Source organism: Tiliqua scincoides, chromosome 2 (genome assembly GCF_035046505.1).
Source record: "Tiliqua scincoides isolate rTilSci1 chromosome 2, rTilSci1.hap2, whole genome shotgun sequence".
In the NCBI taxonomy this organism is placed as follows: Eukaryota; Metazoa; Chordata; class Lepidosauria; order Squamata; family Scincidae; genus Tiliqua; species Tiliqua scincoides.
This window is the reverse complement of record NC_089822.1, coordinates 161,546,678-161,571,449: the sequence shown is the minus strand read 5'-3', so window position 1 is coordinate 161,571,449 and position 24,772 is coordinate 161,546,678. Positions and strand designations below refer to the sequence as shown.

Below are 24,772 nucleotides of genomic sequence, written 5' to 3'. Positions count from 1 at the left end.
TCTTGTGTGGCACGCAAATTGTGGAACACCTTCTTAAGTGAAATTCACCAGGCCTAGCCTCCTGAAATGTTTAAGCAGATGGTAAAAATTTATTATTTTTTTGAGACCTGAATTAGAATGCTGGCCTATCCCCTGCCAGTTCATAGCATACAGTGCCACTGACAGAGGGTGTACTGCATCCTGTGGTGGGGGCAGGGTGACCAGATGGCCTAGAAAAGGTAAATAAACATATTTTGTACTTCCCCATAGGCACCTGGTCATCAGTGGGATCTATGCCAGCTCTTTGGCTGGTTTAAGTCCAAGAAGAGTCAGGGGGTTGACTTGAGCCAGGAAAATGGAGTAGGATGCAGCACTTACTACCGTCACTGAGATCTACCTCCCTTGCCGGAATTCATTCCCCAAATTGCCTTGATCCTCCCCTGAACCACCCCTGCTGCCCCCTTACCTGCTCTTGGTGTGGCCTGGGTGAGCCTGGGTGGTGGGTACATGGAACCTTCAGCCATTTGTGTCAGTGACTCCAGGGGTCCTGATGTCAGTGCACCTTTTGGACCAAAATAACTGGACTTACAGTAGCAGATTGCAAGATCCGCTGATATTAACCCGAGATACATTAATCTTGTTCTCCTTTTTAAAGATGCTGTCTTAGTTTTAAATGTGTGTTCTGATCTTTATTGCATTCTACTTTTATCATGATCACTGCACGGTTTGAATTATTGCTTTATCGCTTTGAGGTTCCATGCCACCCAAGTGACATACATAACAAACAAACAAACAAACAAACAAATAAATAAAAAAAATCGATATATATATATATATATATATATATATATATATATATATATATATATATATATATATATATCGATTATAGCATATGGGGAGATTCTGCCAGCCTCCTGTCAAAGGAGATGCAGCACAGACTCATCTATAATGAAAACTTCACTCTAAATGGAACTTATGGCAAAACAAGCCACAGCTTTGAGTGGGGTATAAATCGCATTTGCCCAAATTTTCAGCTCTGCACTTTTCTCTTTCCCATGTTTATTTTGTCTGTTTTGCCAAAGATAAATATACAAACCTGAGGTCATCCTGACAAATTCCACTGAAACAGTGATTCTTGCCTGCCTAACTGCCAGGCTCCAAATATCAATGGAACTGCTTTAAATCAAATGGGACACCACACAATGGGTTGGCCCAAGAACTCTCCTTCTAAATGTTTAACTCTTCCTGTGGAGAATTAGCCATATGCTTAGTGCTTTAAGAAATGCAAATCCGGATGTCGATGGAGTACTGTGAATGGAAAATGCAAGCTAAGGAAACACCTTTAGAATAGAAACCATCTCTTATTCCTTGGCTGCCCAATGAGGAGTCAGGTGGGGTAAGTTGCTACATTTTGTTTGGCTTCATAGAGAAATGAAGCCCATTCTAGTGCCTCAGCTTTACAGCTGTCTATCCTAACTCTGATACACCTGTGCCAATGAGCACATACTGCAGCCTATGATGGGGGGGCAGTCGTGGAGGTCTCCTCATGGTAAGGGAACTAGTTTCCATACCCTGGGGCAAGCCTCCGCTGCCCAAAGGGTCTCCTTGGATATGTGCCAGCCATTTTGCTGGCTCAGACCTGAAGGAAGAGAGAGGAGGAGAGGAAATTGGGTAGGATCCTGGCACACACCAGTGCTGCCAGTGTGTACCACTACTGCCAATATCCTTTCCCCGTTCTGACTCCCATCTGCCCTCCCCACCCAGGCACTTCTTTGTTCCTTTCCCCACCCCGCTCCTCCCATTGCCTGTCCTCCTGTGCTGGCTTACCTGTGCTCCTGTGGGTAGCCAGTAGCAGCAGCAGGTCTAAAATAGCTGTTGGCAGCATGTGCAGAGTGCCACAGTATGATCATTTATGAGAGAAGAACCTCTATTCCATTGTTGTAACTGCTAGTTAGAATTGGGCTGTTACTGGACAATGGCAGCAAAGTGGCTCTGGAGGCTTCTCCTGATTGGGTGGTCTTTGCATCAAACCAAATATTGGTTAGTTTGACAAGGAAGTCCTTTGTGGTCTGTAATCAAACAGAGATCTCCAGCTTTCTGTGAAACAATATGTGGAAAAGGGGATCTACGTTGGAGCATGACTGTATATGTTGTTGTATATGTTGTTGGTGGTGAAAAGAATGAATATTGTGGTATAGAGCCACTGAGGAAGTTTATCGTGTTTGTGCTTTACTGGGGATAGAGCTTGGTTGGTGCAGATGCCTCTCATAATAAAGGAGGCTGAGGAGATTTTTGTGTCCAACCAGTCATGTTGAAGTGAGAATTTCTCAGACCTTAGTGCAAAGGCTAGTGGAGGCTACTTTCTTTTTGCTTGTAGAACAGTGGAAGAGCTGAGACGTATTCGCTGCTTCTGGCACACTCAATGAATTGTGCCACTCCAATGTCTGTCTCATCTGCCTATAGGACAGAGTTGACCCCAGGTTCATCCACACTATTCATTACACAGTTATTACACTGTGTAATAGTGTAGACTGTGTACACTGTGTAACGGTTGTGTAGAATGTTAGAAAGTGTGTGTATTCTATCTGCTTCAGCCTAGCAACTATTGAAAGATGGTATAATCAGGACAGATGAGAAGGACAACCAGCAGGGATGCCAAGATCAGGTTAGCAACAGCCCAGATTTGGGTGAAATGTTAGTTGCCTTCTTCTGTTTGTGACAGGGTATGATCTCTGAGAAGACACATTGTCATATGCTGTTGGTTGGCAACCTTCAGTCTTGAAAGACTATGGTATAAGCCTACAGCACCCGGCATTCCCAGGTGGTCTCCCATCCAAGTACTAACCAGGCCTGACCCTGCTTAGCTTCTGAGATCAGACAAGATCAGGCATGTGCAGGGTAACATTTGCTGCATATGAGCATGTGAAGTTAGAGCTGAAGTTGTTGTTTGGTTAGTTCCCTGGAGCAGGTATGCCACTTGAAATCATTGTTGGCCATTCTAGTTACACGCCGAATCTCATTCATTACATTTTTCACAGAGGATCCTTATTGCTTGTTGTAACCAGTAGTATTTTCAGGTTGTTCCAGATATATAAAGGAAAGAGTCACCAACATGCACACCCCAAACCTTGGGGCTTATATCCACTATACTGCCTGAACTGTTGTCTGAAAAGGACTACAGGTTTTTAGAAAAAATGGAAACGAATAGATCTCAGGCTATTCTGCTGAAGAAGACAGAATGATACTGAGTTGCACCACCTTCACAAGCTTACATCGCAGTTTCCATGCACATTATCATCTGGCCAGTTAAGAAATAGTCTTGACCATTCATTCAGCAACTAATAGTATAAGCAGAAGAATCATTCTGAATGTATCTAAGAGCCCAATCTTATGCATGTCTACTCAGAAGTAAATCCCATTATAGTCAGTGGGGCTTACTCCCAGGTTAGTGTGGATAGGATTGCAGTCTAAAAAGTGCAAGATTTTTAGCCAGCTAGTGTCTATTTCTGGCATTTATCTACTATAGGTATATTTATTAATATCTAATATCTATTTTTCCTCACATAAAGGGAATAAAACACTGTAAGCTAATGTGAGCCCATGGAATCAAGTGGGATATAAACCAAATGAATATGAAAATGTAGAATTTTTGCACTGAAAAGCACTAGAATGTCATCAGACCCCTTGACTTAAAGCATGTTTGCTCACATCTCAAAACTTTTAATATGTTTAGGTACCTCAGGTTTGTTCACACGGGACTAGTACCATATAGATGGATATGGATAGCTTGTCTATGTTCATTCCTAATGTGGGAAATTGGGCTCATTTTTCAAACCAAATTAATTCTACTTCTGTGACCTAGGAAGACCAGAAGATCTCAGAGGAATTAAATTAGCTGTGTAAAAAGGGTAAATGTATGCCTTTTCACTAAACTCTGACTAAGGATGAAATGTCAGTTGGCCCTGAGCAGCTGAACTGGGACTTAGTTGCTAAGAAATAATCCTCAAGTGTGAGTGACCCCATACATTGTACTCCCTGTCCCCCAACCCTGGCAGCCTCCCTTAGCCAGTGTAGGGTCATGCTAACTTTAATGACTAATTTAAGGACTTAAGACTGGCATGGAATGATTAATCTAATTCTCCATTCTAGCCTATATTTTTCACGGGGGAGCAGCCAAGAAGCTGTAAAATTGTGATTATTTGGCCTGTCCTTTTATTTGGCCTGTCCAGATTATTTGGTTCTGCACAAGGGCTGTCTATGTTTGTCAAATATGCATAGCCCTTATTTTTTGTTTTTGTTTTAAATTAGACAAATAGAGACACAGCAAAGCTAAAAAGTATTTTTGCACAGACGTCTTCATGGCACACGTTCACGAAAACAAAGCAAGATGGCAAATGGTGGATACATATCAACTAGGACTGCTGCAAAACTCTCTTTTTTCCATCTTATGTGAAGCAAGTTATTGAGGCCAATTTTGCTTTCTAAAAGTTTTTGCCAGTAAACTGGCAGAAACCAGAGGACAGTAAGGCTGTAAAACATGGGCTCTTCTAGCAACGGCAGATTCTTGAAGCCGTCAAAAATGTAGGGAAAATGTTTCGCATAAGCTCAAGGCAGCACTAATATCAATTATTAATCCAAATTGTTACAAAAGAACCACCCACAGTAAGTTTTCAACTCTCAACCTTATATGCTTTTAACTGTTTATTCACTACCCTCTGCCATCTTGTTGCATTGTCTCGTTGGGGTATTACATATACACGAGATAAAAATGACTGAACCTTTCCTCGTTACTACATGAAAGGGCTTACATTTGTTCCATTGATCAATGGTCTAATAGTTTCTTCAGCTGTTGGAAAATATGAGAGAGATGAATTTATTTCTTCCATTTATTCCTTCTATATATTTGTTGTTTATCCCCTTCAATCTTATTTCTTCTTATTCAAGCTTTGTTCTTTAAACACAGAGAATAAAGAAATCTTAAAAAAAAATTCCACAAGCAAAAAATACTGGCAAATTCATATTTAGAAAAGTATCAGAAATTCTGTTGTAATTTACAAAAGTATCAGAAATTGAAATTCTGTTTCTTAAAGAAAATAATACATAATATCTTTAGCTATGTAGGTAGCAACTCCCCTATAAATTGGAATTTTAAAAAAATGCATCTTAGAAATTCTGCAAATCTGGGGTTACAATTCTGTTATCCCTCGCTTTGAAATAAATGCCAATGAAATTTCTGGGACCTCCTTCCAAGCACATGTGTTTAGTGTACAGATGTTAAAATTAAAGAACTGAGAGTCCAATTCTTTGCATGTCTACTCAGAGAAAAAAAAACCCATTATAGTCAGTGGAGCTTACTCCCAGGTAAGTATGAATAGGATTGTAGCCTATGTGGCTAATCTAAACATAAGACTTTTTTCTAGGATTGGAGAGACTGAGCTTGGCAGTAAAAGAGAAATATTTTGATGTATTTGCGGTATGTTTTAGTGGTGTCAAATCTTTGCATCTGGTTCCTGAGACCACAGAAAACAGGCCACAGTTTCTGAAAAACCCAGGCCTTTAGCATCCCCCAGCTCTCTGTCTCCTTCCTCCTGTTCTCCTGCTGAAGTGACATCTCTTAAGTCTGCAAGTTCCTTGACTGCTCCTGATTAAAGCAGTACATGAACAGATGCTTTAATCCCTCTACAATGCTAAACCTGTACAAGCATAAACAAATCATAAGAGCTTTTCAAGAGGGTGCTGGTGCCCCAAGGAAGTCATTTGACTTCAGTGCTCATTTCTTAGGGATTGTTAGTGGAAATTGGGATAATTTTGTTTTCAGATCTTCAGAAGATCTGGTAGTGATAGAAAAGGAATAGCTCCATGTTCAATCCTGTGCTGATTCCAAGGCTGAGATGCTTTAACATTTTGGACATGTTCTATCTCGATCCATTAATGTGTGAAAAATCTGAATGATGCTATTCAGTTATCTAATAAATCACTGATAGGAAACATGTATAGTTATAACAGAGGATATTAGCTAGACCAGTGGTTCTCAAACTGTGGGTTGGGACCCACTTGGTGGGTCGCGATCCAATTTCTGGTGGGTCGCAAGAAGTTGGTGGCAGCCATCTTGGAAGATGGCAAAAGACCTAGGCAGCACCATTTTGGAAGTGGGCAGAGCCTGGGCGTCGCCATTTTAAGCTTCCCGGCATTGAGACGTGACTAAGAGCGGCTTGCACATGTGCAAAGAAAGCAGCATGCCGCTTTTCCCCAGAAAGCGTGCTGCTGCCTTCCAGCTGGACCTCCCTCTGCACTTGGAGGCTCCCCTCAGGGGGGCCAATTGCAGCCAGCCAGGCTTCTCCCCACCAACCTTTGTCAGCTTGGCTGCCTTGACAGGATGCGCTGCCTCAGGGTTGCAAGACAGAGCAGTGCCCCCCCCCCCACAGCTGGACTGGCCTGGAGAGTGTACGTGGAGACCTGAACACAGGGCTTGGGAGAGTAGAGCAGACCCACATGATCTCCCCTCTTGTGAGCCTGCTTGAAAGCAGCATCACCGCCGCCGCCACCCCACTGCCATTCTCATCCTCTGCATCATGACCTCTCTCCTTCTCTGAAATTGCCTGGAAGCCGCGATCCTTTCCTGCCCTGGCTAGCACGTCCTCTCTTTATATCTTTGCTGGGGTGAGGGCGGATCCCTGGTTGCCTGGCTGCCAAGAGAGCACCCAGGAGGTGGGGGAGGAGGGAGGGCAAGCCTGGCATGTGAGCGGGAGCACCCAGGGAGAGTGCTGTTCCCCCAGCCGCTTCTCTGATGTGCACCCTTCCCCTCTTCTTACTTCTCTCTTAGGCTGCAATTCTGTCTACTCTTACCTGGGAGTAAGCCCCATTGCCAATAATGGGAGTCAATTCTGAGTAGACGTGCTTAGGTTTGGGGGAGATGAGGGGAAGTGTCCCTGCTTATCTTCCTTCTGAGGGAAAACTACTGTTTTTATTTCCTTTATTTACAAAAGCTCAAGCTACTTCTTGTCTTGAGGTGCATGAGTAGGGTGCACTTGTTTCTGGCTAATGCTGAGCACAGTTTCAATAGTCACATCAATGTTTGTTAGTTGCAAGCGCAATACAAGAAGTAGTTTGAGATTTTGTAAATAAAGACAGAAATAAAAACAGTAGTAAATATTTTGTTTCAGATGTTTTAGTTTTTGCTTGATAGTTCAAACAATGGTAGCAAGGGCAGGGAGAATTGGAAGAAGCTTCTGAGCTAGAATACTGTCTCTTGTCATTTACAGTTTGAGTTTCTAGGCAAGAACTTCCTGCTTGATTACATCACTTCCGGCTCTGACATCAGTGATATCACTTCACCTGTTTGATGATGTCATTCCTGGCTATGACTTCACTTCCAGGTTGCTGACATCACTTCTGGTGGACCCCAGACAGATTGTCATTCTCTGAAGTGGGTCCTGGGCTAAAAAGGGTGAGAACCACTGAGCTAGACATTTGAAACATGGTATACCAATTGTTTCTAAAGGGTTTAAGAAAATCTTTTTTTCTTAACCCTTGAAAGGGTTAAGAAATGAATAAAAATTAATGAATATTGGATGGAAGAGAAATGTATGTGTATACATATTTTGTGACTCAATAGGCTTGATGCGTTTGCTACCATCCTCAAGTAAGGGCATGCAACACAGGCATGGTAAGGTCACTGTAAAGAGGCAAACATGGTAGAGGTCAGATGGACCTCCCATACGTGAGAGGCCCTAGCTTCTAGGACAGACCTTTGTTTTGAGCTAAATTCACTCTTACATTGAAAGGGCCCAAGTCTCAAATACTATGTTTCACTGCTACACAGGTTGATCCAGTGTCTGTCTTACTATTTAAAATACATCCTTTCATTTCCAGGCTTAGTTTGAGCTGTCTAGAATTTTAACCTAGTGGATCCCATATTGGCTTTATTTATCGGAGCAAGCAGAGCTATAATTTATAATTCCTTTCTTAATTGCATGCTCAAGGTTATTGCAATCTTTTCTTTATTTCCCATTTCTTTTGTAAACTAATAGGACTGCACATATATCTATGAACCATGTTTTCCAGACCTGAAACAATTTTGTAATGCTTTTCTGAACCATTTTTTGTGACCTTGTGGGAGGAAACTGTTGCAAAAACCTTCTCTTCTATCACCTCCTAATAACATGTGCAACCATAGGTTGGTATGCCAAATGAAACAGAAAAAAGCATTTACTCTGATACCCTGTTACTTTAATAAGTAAGGTAGTTCAATTCATATTCACGTCTTTTTGCTGCTTCACAAAATTAGTTGCAAACTTTACTTTGTTCAAAAATTAGCAAATGTTTTACTTCAGTCTGTGGGAGGGGGACAGTAGGGAAGGGGAAATGGTCAGTTGACCGACTGTAGATTAATTAGCTTAGTCCTAACCAGAAAGAAAATTTCATCATTACAGTAATGGGGAAGAACTAAACTGCTGTTGTAACTATCTGCGTATGATACAGCTCTGAGCCTTCCTCTGTAGCAGCAGAGCACAAGGTCTCGTACGAAAGATTTGGAGTTATTTGTGACAGAAGCTAGAGGTCCCTTCCTGAAAGACGCATTCTCTCCCAGTTTTACAGTTGCGGCTGCAGCAGCGAAGAAGCCGAGAGCAGCTCGCCAACCAGGGAATCATGCCACGTGAGTACTTTCGATTCTCTCTTTAGATACTGCCCAGATAGCCTCAGTTGAGGGCTCGTCAGTACAGTATCACCCTACTGGTGACTATCATTGTTTTCCATAAAGACAAGGCAGGTCTCTACAGGTGTACCACTTTAGCCCACACATGATTCTGGCATGGTGCAGAAATAAACTCTTCTAAAAGAAGGAGGAATGTGGACTTCCGTGTCCTGGGGGGATTGTAACCCTGTTGCAATGTTATCCACTTTTAGGAACAATACATAATAATTTGAGTTGGGTGACTGGGTTAGTGCTAACCACCATTTGGAATTTTTGCCATCACATATTCAGCTTGTTTTTGAAGTTGCTATTAAGATGTAGAAGACTTTCTTTAAAATTAAAAAAAAAAAAAGAACCAGATTCTAGGGGGCCAAGCTACACATGACACTAAATGCAGCATTATGCAATTACAGGCTTCGTTTTATCCATGTGTAGGAGCTGTGATTTTTATCAGGATCACAGCATAGAGAGGAAATTTAACTCTTGATTCTCCCTTGCTAATTTCGCACTAGATATCGTCACTACGAAGCAACGGTTTAACCCTAAAGATCAATTTGCTACAATTGCTAGCAGACTTCCAAAAGAGGGGGAGACAGGGAGAGACAGAGAAAGAGCACTTCAGGAGGCTTAATTCCAGGCTTAAATTATGGGGGGGGGGGTCTCATTCAAATCCACAGACCCTGACTTCTGATCTCCATCCCCCTTCATTTTAGATAAACAGGCTCCCCTGTAGCCTTCTAAGCACAGTAGCTAATGAGTGCAGTGCAAAGGGTTAGGGTGTCAGGGCTCTTCAGGCCTTCCTGTAATTTGAGTGCTGCGTATTCCTGAAGTAGACTGTATTGTTTATGTGGCCCATTTAAGGTGCAGAGGGCATGTCACAGAAACCCTATGAGGTAGGTCACTATTATTCCAATGTTTTGCAGATGGGGAAACTGAGACTGAGAGAGATAACACCTTGCCCAAGGCCACCCAGTGAGTCCATGGTCAAACTAGGATCTGAATCCAGGTCTCCCATCCCTAGTGCTCTTTCCACTGATTCCCACTGACTCTGGAGCCACCCACAGCTAGTGCTTAAGCCTCTGGGTGCAGCACGGTGTTAACTTCTGCTATTGCTTCTATATTCATTCACCTCCTGCTAAAGGTTCTACATCGCTGGCATGGAATGTCTGTCGCTTCCGTACAAATGGTGCATGAATGCATCTTCATAAGGCATTTCAGTGTATGTAGTACAGGTACAGCATGTGAAATATTACAGAGCGGATCCACGAAGACTGTTTATTTAATGTATTGCCCAGAGTTCTTGGCAGTTTTATTCCTATTCTGCTATCAGAATTAACTGTCATGGCTCTGCAAAAATGAGGTGTCACTGGTGTTTGCCAACTGTCAGGAGATGATCTGACACGCCATAAAAGTTGTTAGTTTACCCCCTAAAAGGCATTTTATTTCTCAAACAGAAGTAGAAAGAAAATGACAAGGGATATACGAGGAGAAATAACACTGTTCACTTTAGGCCACAGAAGTGAGTCTCGACCAACTTCAAGACCTGCCTCCCAGTTCTTCACCAAACCAGACAATGGACCTTCATCTCACACTTCACCACCACTCTCCCAAATACGATTCTTCCTAGAGCCCATAATTTTGACCATGGGCTTCATCACAAATGAAATAAAGGGACATGGCATCTCCTTATTTGCATTTTGCAAAAGTATGCAGAAAAGCAGGCAAGAAACAAGCAAATAGGTGCATTTTTTAAATATCAGAATAGACAAGCTTAATGATCATTTCATCATGGGGCTTTGGGTATTTTCTAGCTATATCCCCTCATGCATTTTCAGAAAAGTATCCTAAGCAGATGAAAGTTCATATTCATATGTCATAGGGAGACATACCGTTGATTCGTTTGATGCCTCATCACTGCCTTACCTTTTGAGCCACCATGCATGACCGTGTGCATACTAGGCAGATAGAGAGCTGCAGTTGATCATATCCAGTGTGCAGGCTAATGAATGCCATGGGCGTACCTGAAGCTGTAACATGATTGATGCTATCCATCCCTTTCATTTGTTTGGTGGAATACGGAACCCACAGAATTTCTCTTGGCAAAGATTTCTCTTGTTTTGTGTTTGTCATTGGTCATGAATCTGCATCACTTTAGGGTGTTATAGTGTGCATGAACTGGGCTGTGCAGAATGACAACTTTCTTCCCTGTATTTTCCTTTTATTTGGGGTTCTATCAAAGCACTTCTCCCCATTCCAATAACTGCTCACTAGACCACCGCACCATGATGCCAGCTTTTGTGACTGTAAACTTGGGAAGCACGAGGGGGTTTCTGGATCTTTGAAACGTATGAGAATGCATTTTATACCTCACCCTGCTTTTTAGCAGCCGGCTTTCTCTGTGTGCTACCCTAGATTCTCTGACTTTTCTTTTTTGCACTATCTGCATTGTACATTGTAATCCTATGCAGGTTTACTCAGAAGTAAGTACCAATATATTCAATGGGGCTTACTCCCAGGTAACTGCGCATAGGATTGCACTGTCCGGCACTTCATAAGTTTGGTGACTAGGTTTTGTGCTTTCTGCAAAAAAAAAAAAATAGTGACCCTGTTTCAGGATCCAGTCAACTGCAAGAGCCAAACAATAAATTAGCTCACCCAATTACGTCAATGCAAAGTGACTCATTAGCTCTGACAACAAATCCATTAAAAGAAAGGAGGTAACAATCGGCATGTAGGCAGTAGAGAAGTCAGTTGTTAAAAGTTGTTTTGGTGGGGTTGTCTTTTTTTCTTATTGAAAAAAATGTGGGCATGCAATAACTCAAACTAGAGTTCTTTTGATTTTCCAGTCCCATAGTTTGAGTGTGCTCCTAGTCACATGTGTACAAAAACAATGATAATAATTGGGTGCTTATGAACAGCTCAATCCTATGCCTTTCTACTCAGAAGTAAGTCCCATTAGAGTCATCGGGGCTTACTCCCAAGAAGGTGTGGTTAGAGCTGGGCTGTAAAACTGTTACCTGTTACCTGAATTTTGTCCACAATTCTTATTTTTGGATTCTGGACAACTTTCATTATATAAGTAAGCTACACTTCAGCTATATAGGTGCTTTTAAATAGACTTGGGAAGACAAAGGCTTTGCTCTCATGCTGCATGGAATAAGCAGCAAGACTCCTAAATGACTGACAGCACAATCTTATGCATGTCTACTCAGAAGTAAATTCCATTAAGTTCAGTGGAGCTTACTCCCAGGAAAATGTGCGTAGGATTACAGCCTCAGGGCCCAATTCTATCCAATTTTCCAGTGCTGGTGCAGCTGTGCCAGTGGGGCATGCACTGCATCTTGTGGTGGGGCAGCAGTCACAGAGACTTCCTTAAGGTATGGGATCATTTGTTCCCTTACCTTGAGGCTGCATTGCGGTTGCACCAGTGCTGGAAAATTGGATAGGATTGGACCCTAAGAGAGCAAAACTCAACTATGCTAAGAGTTCTGACCAAAATTTCCTTACCATGCCTACAAGAATACAGGGACAGCTTCCCCTTGATGGGAGACAGTGCTAAGAAGTTTATAGTGAAGGGAGATTTCCAGGTGAGATACTAATCAATCTTGACTGGGGAAGAAGAGAATTGGAACATGTTGATCAGGTTTTCTGACCATATATGAAGCTGCCTTAGATTAGTAATCCACCTAGCCCAGTATTGTCTCCTCTGATTGGCATTAATTCTACACCTATGTGACAAAATAAGACCTGGGCTCATGTTTTGTTAGCACATTTTAAAGACCTGGCTGAACTTCACCAGTGGAACACTTCACAATTAGATCTTCCTAGGCTGTGATCCTAGGTGCCTAATTCCACTGAAATCAATGGGACATTCTCCCAAACAAATGAATGTGCCATGCATTGCTCAAGAACAAATTAAACGTTTGTTGGAAAGAAAAAAACAAAAAAACTAGCATGCAAAGCCCCTGGATGCATCTCTCTCTTCCTCTTCAGAGCAGGCTGTGCTTTTCCACTGGCATGTGCATGGGTAAACACGTGCACACACATCTCTAATCAAGATAACTCCCAATTCTAAGACCTCTCCATTCAACCCCTAACTTCCTTTTCCTGAGGCTATCATCTGTATCTTTTTTGCACTGTTTCACTGCCTTCTCTGTTTCTCTTTCAGCAGCCTGATCTGTGATAGAGACTGGGACTTTGTCTGCAGGGGTTCTACATTTATTTTAAGTAATGCAGTAAAGAGGTTTTAATAGAACTCTGCTTCAAAAATTGCATGATGCTGATTTTGTGTCTGTTTCTGATTGTAGCATTGAAAAGTCCCTCTGCCTTCCATGAGCAAAAGAAGAGGTTGGAGAGAGCTAAGGTAACACTGAGCAGGCATCTGTGCGGGTGGGTGGAGATGGCATCACTTTGGATAATAGTCTGCTTAGAATTTTGAGGAGTCAGAGAAGCCACGTGCAGACACTTGAATGAATATTATACTCATAGATTGCATTCCAGCCGGTGCTGTTCCTATATATTCTGCATGGAACAAAGCAATGCAATAGCATTTCGGAATGTTCCAACTTGGGAATTGGAATGTACCAGATGAGACACTTTGATGTTTTGTGTTTGGCAAAGAAAAACTTCTGAAATGGAACCTTTTGCCTTGAATCTGTTACCCTTCCCTTCTGACATGCAAAGTGCCTGTGGACTGTTGATCAGTTGCTCTGGCTCTTGCTGGCACCTGTTATCAAGCAGAGTTTAGGCACTGTTAATCAGAGCTAATGGCAAAGATAAGGTTAAGAGACCATTTTCCTCTCTTCCCTCAAAAGTGGAGGAGCTGATGATCAGGTCACATTTAGGGGAATTTCTACACATTCCCAAGCCTTCTTTGCCCCACAGTTCCCATCCACTGTAGACAGGGCTCATATCGAGCAGATTTTTGGCTTGCTGCTGCCATTCCTCTGCATTGATGCTATAAGCAACAACACTACTGTGGAGACAAAAGGTCTAGTGATCTCATCATGTAGCTGCTGTGTCTGTGACTCACTTCCCACATTATGAGTGGCAGTATGGGAACCCTGTGGCAATCATGACAAGCTGCACCGCTGAAAGGTCTTCATCTACACCATTGTTAAAGGTCCAGGAGCCCTAAAGCTGAATGTTTGCCTGCTCCTGATCTAGATCCAAGTGATTCATATCAAACCGAGTGCTGCTAGAGAAGAAACATGAGACAAGCTTATAGCTCATTTAGTAAAGCTCATCCTTTGCTTGTATGAGGTCTTGGGTTTGATCTCTGGCTTCTCCAGTTAAAGGACAAAGGCGGCAAGGCTGGGAAGACCTTGGAAACCTAAAATTTGTCAGAGCATATGCTCCCAGAATGCCCTGTAGTGGGTCACTGTTGTTTACCCAGTCCATTTCATGAGAAGTTTCACAGTCTTATTTGCTTTTCTCTGAATTCATTGCACAATGTAATCAGGTTAATCTACATGAGATCAGTGAGTGGAGTAATCTGATTTCCGTAAGGAGGCGAGATATTCAGGTCATCCTCCAGCCCCCATGTTCAGAGAAATATGTGGACTTCTTTTCAAAATTCTCCATGTGCAAGTGTATCCATGAGGCATGTGTAGGAAGATGCCCATATTACATTACTTTCTCTGAGTGTCCTGCAAAAATTCAGAGCTAATGTAAGGATCTATAGCCCCCTCTGAAAAATTAATGTGCTTAGGAAACTTCAAGTAATCTGAAGTATCTTTGAAGTGCTGTATATTTCAATGTTCAGGCACAGGTTAATATCTCACTGTCTCTCTTCAAAGACTTCTACTGGCTGGTTGCCTGGAAGAAAAAGGATTATATGAGTTGAAAGCCCCAAACTGGATTCCTTCACAGAGCAGAAGTAGAATCAAAAATATATACTAAGCTTTCCTTGAAAGTAGTGGGTGAAAACATGAGAGCATTTCCTAGGTGGTTATTTTAGAGGGAATGAAGGAAAACCAGCTTGAAATTTGGTGAAAGCACATCTCACGAAACTGTGAAACTGGAGACTGGAGGGCAGGGCTTTCATTTATGTGTGCTATAAGCAGAACTGAATGCCACTTATTTGTTTGAGTTTACAACCATATATTCTAAAGTGGTCCTTAGTATTTCACCAGTTATAGGTAATTTCCATTCTGAGAAAGTTATGGAAACAGAGCCTTAAAAATCTAATTCGTAACCAATAAGCATTCCATATTCAGGGAAATTTTGAAGGGGTTACAGAGAATTTGTTTGAAAGTGCAGAACAAAATGCTAAATAAAACTAATGGCAGCTAGACCAGTATTACCTAATGAAAGTCAAGCCAGAGATGTAACAATGTCCATTCTTTTATGTTCTATAGACTGAAGATTATTTAAAGCACAAGATCCGAAACAGACCTAAGCACTCTGAACTGGTTGATATGCACATTTTACAGGGTAAGTCTGGCTGCATTGTACTCCTTTCTTAAAAGCTTCCATAGCTTGTCTCCTATGTGGCCAGAGCCCTGCTACTCCTTCCAGCTTTTCTGTGGATACTTCATGTAGCTGTCACAATCCAACCACAGAAGATATTTATGACACCGTTTTAAAGACAGCACCCAACTCTCAATACTGATGCAAGCAATGGACTAGCCAGGCTCTCGGTTCTCTTGGATTCCTGTTTCAGATGTGCAAAAGCACCTTTAATGTCTGCATAATAATATTCTTTATCCAAAAGCATTTTTCTCTGTCCACAGTGGATTTTTTGTTTGGACCTGGCTGAGGTAATTGCTATATGAACATGGCTGGCATATGCAAATCCTACAGTACATCCATTTTCTGAGACTACTACTTGTGCTTTTGGTTTATTTCTTGAGGCCCCATTTAAACAAGACCATCAAAAATTATTTCACCTGCATACAGTTACACATTGCCCAGGATCATATGTAAAGTACCTGACCCAACCTGCACAGTGCTTACATGCCAGCAATCTGTGGAATAGATGGAAACCATACTGATGTGCAAATACTGCACATGAAGAAGCTGATGCATTGGTTGATCATCTTTGAACTGTGCTGTTGAGTTGCACAAGACCCTGTACAGATAGGTTAACCCAGCATGTTGTTTAAATTGAATGAGTGTGTCAAACCAGCAGTAGGACAAGCTCCTGTACAGGCACACTCTAAATCAGGGATGTCCAAACCCTAGGACATCCTGTTGGCCAAATCTGGCCCTCGGGAGAATTTTATCTGGCTCATGACGTTCCCCAGCTTCTAAGGGCCAAAAATAACTCAAAAGATGCTCTTCCAGGTATATATTGCATTCAGTCGCTGGAAGTGCAGAATGTAATGCAATGTAATGCAAACAAATTATCCCATTACTTTGCATTACATTCTGCACCTCTCGTGGCTGAATGAGATACATACCGATGCCGAGAGACCTGGAATATAAATATAAATATAATATTAGTTAAACTTAAAACGGAGCAGAAACCGAGACAAAAAAGTTTGAGATTTACATCGTAGTTTGTTACATAGGCTATTACTCATTTATTTTCTGGTTCTCAACACTGTATCAGATATGCAATGTGAGCCTTGTGCCAAAAAGTTTGGACAGCCCTGCTCTAAATCACTGCTATGATGTGGCAAGCAATGGGTTAGCTTCTTGTTTAAATATAAGCAGATGTCATATGGTTCTGTTGGGATGCTTTGTGTTAACAGTAGCATCTCGGTTCATTTTTGTAACAGAATTGAGATGTTTTCCTCTCAGTTATAGCTTTTCTTACCTGAAACTTAGCCCATTTGTTAAACAGCACTCAAAGATAAGAGAATAGCTACTCTATATTCTGTACCTACAGCATATGCTGGTTACTGTGGACAAGAACTGCTATTTCAACTGTTTACAGATTCAGCTGCAGAGGGATCGATTCAAGTTACTCAGATGAAACTCAAAAGAGCTCGTCTTGCAGACAACCTGAATGAAAAAATCGCTCTGAGGCCAGGTCCTCTGGAGTTGGTGGAGAAGAATATCATTCCTGTAGACTCAGCAGTGAAAGAGGCCATCAAAGGTAGGACCAGGAAGACAAACAAACATCTCCAGTACTACTTGAATATCCTTGTGCTTAGGGCACATTGTAAAGACAGCCTTTCCCCTTGTCTTTTTTTCACTCTCCATGGGAATGCCAGTGGAACAAATTCCACGGGGAACATGGATTCGTGTTGATGAGCAGGCAGGATTCTGGCATTCTGCTCATGGTTCAGCCTCAGCCTGTCCCTCCAATCCAGCACATCTCTTAGCTAGCTGAGCAGGAAAACACTTGATCAAAGCCAGACGTGGCCCTGGAAAGATTACAGTGTACCACAGGAATCTTCTTTCCTTCCACTGCTCACCCTCCATCTTCCAGCCTTCCTGGGGCTTTTGTGATAGAGCCTGTCTTTCCCAGCACTTTACTTATCAGCAGAAGCCAAAGGTCAAGCGCTTTTGCCTGCTAGATTGCGGGATATTGCACTGGAACACTTTGCAGGGCTCCTTGAGTATGCTGAGTGGCAGAAAAGTATCATCTGGCATAAGCCACACCTTGATTCTCGAGGGAGCAAAATTGGTCACATAAAGAGTCCTTTCCTGCTTTCTTCTAGCAGGCTGCTGGATGAAAATTTCAAAAAGGGGCACTCACAAACCATAACTTTTTGCTTAACTGAGATGGTGTGTTTTAGGGTCACATACTTGCTGAGTTTCATGAAGCTATTCTCACCAACAACGAGCAAAGTTTTGAGCCTATCAAGAAATAAATTGAACTGAGAGATGATGCTTTTGGAAACAAGAAAAAATCAATTACATTGTTGAGAGTTGTGAAATTCTACATAAAATAAGAAGCATCCATACACACACACAGAGAGAGAGAGAGAGAGAGAGAGAGAGAGAGAGAGAGAGAGTGTACAGAATATAGTAGTTCCAGAAAAACCATGTACAGTACACAAAATTATAGTTTGGTTTTTTTCTCTCTCAAAGTAAGCAACTTCATGGCTGTACAGTTTATCCTGGAAATATGTGTATAGTTTCAGTTGAAGAATCCAAATCTAGTAGGAAACTGACACTGCAATCCTGTGCACACTTTCCTGGGAGTAAGTCTCACTGAACACAACAGGACTTTCTTCCAAGTAAACATGCATGGGATTGCACTTTAAATAAAATTTCAAGGAACTTGAGCTTGACAGTGATGTACTCAGCACATTGTGTCTGCATATATTACAGTGGAGCTTAAAATAAATTCTTTTATAAAAGCAAGATATTTGGGGGACATGTACTTGAATTGCTTAATTTTGCTTAATTTTTTTTAGCAAGTAATTTTAGGACCCCCATCATTCCTTATCGTTAATTACTTTTGTGATATTTCTCAATTGAATTCTTGGCAATTGTGTTGAGATTTGCTGCATTTGGGGGGGGGGGCTGGGTACTTTCTTTTGGGCTTGAGCAATTCGTGTTATGGCTAAATTTAAGGGCAGCTTCACACATGGCATTTTGTTTATCCAGTGGGAGGAAAAAATTGTCACATGAGAACAATGTCATATGTCAAGATCTTCCACTTGCCTATTTTGCTACTTGTACATCTTGTACTCACTGCCATTTGCAGCTCTCCTGATAAGCCATCACTGTATGTGTTTGTTCTTTCTTAAGGTACCCAAGCAAACTTCTCTAAATCCTCAGATGCGTTCACTTTTGAAGAAGACAGTAGCAATGATGGAATATCCCTAGAGCAGATCAGAAGTGAGGATTCCCAGGGATCCACTGAGTCAGCAGCAGGAACCAAAAATTCAGAAACAGCATTTCCCTCAATACCAGTGACAACTCAGGTAGAACACAGTCTTTGTTTCTGTGGACAGTTCACATCAGTGACAGCCATAAAGCCCAATCCATTTGTGTTCCACTGAGTTTAGTGGGTTACAGTAATACCTCAGTAATACACTTATACGTCATAACATTGCTTCCTTTAGCTCTGATTAGTTGCAGCACTCCTTGTCCCAGCTTGGTGCTCTTACCAATGGAAGCAGTGCATTCTGGAAAGCTTGGGGCCAATCAGCACTGGTTTCCTGACTCACAGATATAATTGAACTCCTACAGATGAGTGTACATCTTTTTCAGAATGCCATTGTTGAGTAGAAAAGTAGATTTCAATTAAGTGCAGCAAGAAGATTCCCAGATTAGTCCTACTGGTATAAAAAGTTTGTTTGCATTCACCTCGAGTCAGTTTCCAATATTAAAAAACAATGCAGGAGCTTCCATTCAAAAAAATGGCTGTTTGAGAAAAGGAAGATTCCTCTCCTCCATAGGTAGAGCAAGCTCCAGCTGTGGGTGAAAGCAGCAATTCATGCCCAAATCCTTGAACATATTGTAGCCAGTGGACGAAGTCAGCTGTGAGGTCAGCCTCTGGTGGTTACATAAAACGCTGAGGTGTCCTGCAAAGGATCCCAAGACATTGTTAACCTGAACACGACATATTCTTGGCTTGGGCTGCCCTCCTCCATTCTGACAGCTTTGTTACACTATGTACTTTGCATGGGGCACCTTCATTTTCCAAGCACTTGTGGCAGGGAGCCCAATGATCATCCATTTGGTTTCCCTAATAACACCAGACTGATAAATGTGATGGGTTTCAGCTGTGCAGAAACAGTACAGCAGGGGAGTCCTGAATCCCCAACACAAATGCTGATTGATTAGGATGAAGTATGAGAAATGAGGGTCTCCTAGATACTTTTTATTGGGTTTTTTAAAATAGTTATACGTAGACTCTATATTGCATCATGAAGATCTTCAGGATGATTTGGCAGTAGCACTCACACATCTTTGTTCAAGCTGTTCTTGTACTGTGTAACATTTCTGTAAGAATTCAGGATCCCAACTGCAAATTTGTATTCCTATTTCTTACCATTTCTGGCTATAGGAAGATCAAAAGTTGGAATGTTTATGTATCAGGTAAATTATTTCAGGCATTCATAGTGAGTCTTGGTTTGGTTAGTACAAGCACTACTTACCTCTATGAGTTACTTCATGTTGAATATAGTGTGTGCACTGCAGTTTCTACATGCTAGCTGGATTATGGAATTGTAACACTTACAACCTAATGCTATTCTCCCCGCCCCCTCCAATGCAAAAACACCAAAATGGCTACAGTTGCAGTTGCAGAAGTCTCCACTGAGTGAGATAACATTTGTTCCCTTACCTGGGGGTAAGCACAGGGGGATCTACTTGGCCCTGTGTTAGTGAATTTGCAGGTGCATGTGCATCCCCACTGCAGGATCGGGCCTGGAAGGGGGCTAGAATTCGGTAGCCACTGCTACCGCCCCCTTCCTGGATCAAATTCACCCTTCCCCTGCCCGTCGCCACCCCATTCCACCCCCCACCCCGGTTCTGCCCTCCCCCCACCTCATCCTACCTGCCTCAGTGGGTCCGGAACAATCTTCCAATAGGCACAGAAAGGCTCTTGCCGTTCCACTGGTGCTCTGATAGTGCGCAACTCCACGCACTGCTGGAGTGTTTTTTATGAGGACCATAAGTCAGAGTGCTGGCAGAACACTGGTTCTATCAGCTCTACGAGCCCATCGGATTGGGATATCTGTGATGCTATGAAGAATTGCTGTTCAGTGCTGTTTCTTACCACTACACAGAAATACATTTCTGGGTATTGTGGGAGGGCAAAAAGAGTCACCAGATGGATCAGCCCCCTCAAGGGGATAAGAAAGCATGTAGACCAGTCCTATGTCAACGCAAAGACAGAATGAGGCCATGTTAAACTAGTCTTAGTGCATATCATTTATGTAGTTGTCGCTAAGCTGCATGCCTGTGAATGGGCTTCTTGAAAGTGTGCATGTGAACAGTTTTGAACTGCCAAGTGTACATTCAAAGGGCTTCTGATTTCAGGATCATTCCCATGCTTCTGAAAATGATACGACTGATTCAACATCTCTGCAGAATAGCCAGCCAGAAAGTCCAAAAGAGCTGAATGGGCAGCAGACACTTCCTGTCCCTACTACCACAACAGCAAAGGTATGGCTCCACTTTCTCCCTATTTAAAAGAAATATAAATACAGTACGTTTAAAATTATCTTTTGGATAGACAACAAGTAGTACCAACATGCAATACCAAAAACTGCATCTAAGAAGATGATCTTGGGAAGATCAGTCAAAGAAATACCATCACCTTGACTTTCCCTGGAAATGGGAGTTGCTAGGATCTGTCCAGGCTGGATGTCCTCTTGCCATAAAATTGGGCCCATTTGAATTTGGGGCCAATATTATTACTGGTGAATTAGTTAAGCAAAGGAGGGGAAACAGCAGTTTAATTACGGACTGTTGCTTACATTCAAATCACGTTTTTAAATTTGATTCTGGCCATGGAGCAGACAGGATCTTGACATGGATGGATCATTGGTCTGTGCTAAGGCTGCTTTGTGCTTTGACATACATGGATACCCGAGTACTGTGTCAGTTGTGAAGAGGGTGTTTGTGCCTTATTAAGTGTGTGACCCTGTAAAATCCTGTGAAGCAGCAGCTGGTGAAGAATCAAGCTGCCACTGTCAAGTATTTCAAAGTAGCATGTGGCTCATAATACATGAATGTACCCTTTACAACTGCTGCAGTACTTCTTGCTTTGGTACCTCTTATGTTCTCATGCTCAGTTTTAATGCTGTTTTCAAAGTGCAGCCACTGGCTTACAGAATTGCATTAAGGGTCTTAAAAGCAAGGGACAGTATTCAAAGAGAACTGATGTCCTCCTGCAGAATCCTAAGCAGTGTCGCTCCCTAAAATTACTAGTTATTAGGTTACCTTAAAAATCACCTATCTTAGCAGGTATCTAAGAGTGCAATCCTAACGGTGCACTCAGCCAGCGCAAGTCCCTTGCACCGGCTTGGGAGGGTAGCAAACGTGCCATAAAGCACATTTGTGCCTCCTCGGGTGTTGGCTGGGCTGGAACAGGGACATGCGTTGGCCCAAGGAAGCTGCATCCAGCCTCCACTGCGCCAAAAAACGTAAGTTCGTGCCGGTCGAGCTTGACCAGCACAGGGGTCGGGGGGGGAATGGGGAGGGCAGGGAGGAAGAGTTTCAGGGCAGGGGAGGCCGGACAGCGGGAGGCCCATGGGTGGGCAGTGGGAGATCAGGGGGTGGGACCAGGACCCAGCTGACCCCGTTTCCCGGCAACACTGCACAGGTCCGGTCTGATCTGATCTGCACCACGTTGTGAGGTGGTGCAGATTTGAGTAGACCCACTGGGACTCCTGCAGCTCTCCCTGGGTAAGGGGAAGCGTTTTTTCTTTCCCCTGTGCTGAGCCACTTGCAGCCTGAAACTTGTGCTGGATACAGGGCAGGCTGGCCCCTTGTTCCAGCGCAAGTTAGGATTGCGCTGTAAGGCTCTCTTTTGCAACTAATCTTACTGATTTTTAATTATTTTTTTGCATCATACAGTCAAAATCATCCAGTGACAGCAAAAACCGCCACAAGAAGCCAAAGGAGACAAAGCCCAAAGTGAAGAAGCTCAAGTACCACCAGTACATTCCCCCTGATCAGAAAGCGGAGAAGTCTCCTCCCCCCATGGACTCGGCCTACGCAAGGCTTCTGCAGCAGCAGCAGCTCTTTCTGCAGCTCCAGATCCTCAGCCAGCAGCAGCAGCACCGGCAGCAGCAGCAGCAGCATTTCAACTACCCTGCGTCCCACACCACTCCGCTGAAGTGAGTTGGCAGCAATGGAGATCGCAGACTTGGCTTCATCTGAATCTTGGGGCAAATTTAATGACAAGTGGATTGATGAAACACAAGGGGGAGAGACGGGAATCTCTTCTTCCTCTAGTTGTGCCGTGCAAATTATGATTATTTGGTCACAATGGATTTTGGCCATAATCCAGCCAGTTACTTTAAGATATCTGGATTTCTATAGAAGTGTTGGGGTTGTGTTTTAAGACTTTCCTCTTTGAGTCTTGAGCACAAACTCAATTCTCTCATTGCCCATGTTGACAGGAACATGCCAAAAGTGGTGGAGGAATAAACTTAATCAGAAGAACAGAACGGTCTTCTGTCATAGTGGGTCTCAATCACAATGAGTTCCTCTAAGCAAGATTGCCTGCCTTTCCCCTTATGGACTTGACCAGGGATGGGAACTCGAGTCAGGTGACTCGACTCGGAGTTGCAAAAATCAGTGTTTTTCGCTGACTCATGTACACTTGAGTCCCATGTGTGGAAGACTCAGCAAAACACTCGAGTCAAGGGCCCCTTGACTTAGCACTTATCCCCAGCACGCAAACTCAAGTTCATCTGTGTCTGGGTGTGCTTGCTTACTGTTTTTGCCATGCGAAAAACCTCATGAGGCCATCATTCATATCAGGCAAGCAGCAGGAAAGGGTTAGTGTTTGCTTTTGCATTCAAGCAGGAGGGGGGAGGCAGGAGCAGGCTCTCTTGCCCGTCTCTGATAGGAAGGAATAGATTATCATTGGACAAAGGATGGGCATTCTGATATTTTCTTTAACTGAGATAGGGCAAGGGGAGGAGCCCAAGAGGGTTCTTGCCTTAAGATTGGCTGGAGAAGCCCAGGGAGGCGGTTTGTAGCAATCTTGCTTGCCACCCTTATAGCATGGCTGCTGTGAGCTCCATTGTTACTTGAGAGCAGGGTTGGCCTTTGAAGCTACAGGGTCCAATTGGAAATGCTTTTGCAGGGCTCCCTCTACTAATTTTTTTAGCTCTTTAATGGAGCCAGACCAAGAAAAAAGCATCTGTTACTTCTGTGCAGCGGATAGGACTCCTGTACCTTTAGTGGTTGTGCAGAATAGGCACCTGGGAGGTCAACAGGAGGGAGCGCCCACCGAACCCGCAGTGCTTCCTGACTCTGCAGCAGAGAGAACTCTCAAAGAGTTCTTTGAGAACTCAAAGAGAGTTCTCAAAGAGAACTCCGGCACACATGCACACACACAGGCAGCAGCCCCATTTTTTCAACAGAGCCGAAGCAGGCTTTTTAAAGGGAGCAACTCGACTCAAGTCTTTTAGAGTCGTGAAAAGGTGACTCGGTGACTTGGAAAGTGCCCCCGTTGTCTTGTTTTCGAGTCGAGTTACAGGGGGCAGTGACTTGTGACTCGAGTCAAGCCACACTGGATTTGCTCGTCCCTGGAATTGACATTCACCTCTGTGTTTTGCCTTGCTTCCCCAATGCACTGTAGTTGTCATAGGCTGGGTTTGGATGATAGGACTTCAAGGAGATAAAGCTGGTATGAAAGAGCCACCATTGCCCACAGAACACACATTTATTTTTTCAATTTCACTATATTCCCTGATTTTGCAGGGTTTTGAAATGCCACAAAAGTGTTATTCTGCTTTCATGTCTCTGGGAAAAAAAAAATATGCAGCCACAGAGTGCAAAAAGTGGGGCAGATTAAACAGTGTCTTCCAGCTTTACCTCTATGATCCAGGACAACCAGAATTGTAGCACAGGCATAGAGATTGTAGTGGGATTCACTATAGCAAGGGAGAAGTTTAATTAATGCTTTTCAATTAAGCTCTTTACTCTTCAGGAGCCATGTTTTTCAAAGCTTCAGCTGAGACTGGATCAAAGGCTTGCTGCACAGGAGTAAGTCATAAGTGGGAACAAGCATTAACTAAGCAGAAGGTATAATTTCTTGAATACGTTTAATTTTAAGCTAGTTTAATACTGGATGAGATGAGTTAAAAAGACAACATGTCGTGTGAATTGAGTTGTAGACTTAATAGTGCAACCAAGAAAATGTGGACATGGTTGTTTTTTTTTTTAGAAAAACTGCACATTCTACCCTTTTGTTTTTTCAGACAACCAAATGAACAAATGGTCAAAACCTCAAGCTCTTCCCCAACAACTGCCACCAACAGCCCTCTTTCTCCCGTGAAAGGCACCTTTTCAGGACAATCTTGTATTTCTTTGCTTAAACCAAGTCCTCTCCCATCCAATCTGGATGACTTAAAAGTGAGTGTGTGTTATGTAAGATGGAAGAAGACTTTCTGTGTGGTGTCCGTAATAGAATCTGTATCTTCCAAACATATGGTTAAAACCACCCTTTTAACAGCCACTTCAAAATCTAGGAAACTAGGGCTGTGGTAATGCTGTGCTGTG

General features: G+C 42.8%; 1 protein-coding gene and 1 pseudogene across 13 annotated transcripts in view; one reads left to right on the top strand and one right to left on the bottom strand.

Annotated features, from left to right (window-relative positions):
- The window catches only part of MYOCD (myocardin), a 179,229-nt gene that overhangs the window by 144,335 nt on the left and 10,122 nt on the right, over positions 1-24,772 (top strand). For 5 of the 13 annotated variants that reach the window (XM_066614683.1, XM_066614681.1, XM_066614682.1 and 2 more), the window contains 10 exons: positions 8,573-8,638; positions 9,601-9,649; positions 12,846-12,904; positions 12,985-13,040; positions 15,037-15,112; positions 16,512-16,721; positions 18,329-18,504; positions 20,570-20,695; positions 22,112-22,374; positions 24,472-24,625. In XM_066614683.1, coding sequence (XP_066470780.1) covers positions 8,573-8,638; positions 9,601-9,649; positions 12,846-12,904; positions 12,985-13,040; positions 15,037-15,112; positions 16,512-16,721; positions 18,329-18,504; positions 20,570-20,695; positions 22,112-22,374; positions 24,472-24,625 — 1,235 coding nt within the window. Of the gene's footprint in view, positions 1-7,268; positions 7,430-8,572; positions 8,639-9,600; positions 9,650-12,845; positions 12,905-12,984; positions 13,041-15,036; positions 15,113-16,511; positions 16,722-18,328; positions 18,505-20,569; positions 20,696-22,111; positions 22,375-24,471; positions 24,626-24,772 lie in introns of those variants that run through there. The other 8 variants (XM_066614686.1, XM_066614694.1, XM_066614688.1 and 5 more) reach the window with 5 other exon arrangements.
- On the bottom strand, positions 2,779-2,898 carry LOC136643214 (5S ribosomal RNA; annotated as a pseudogene).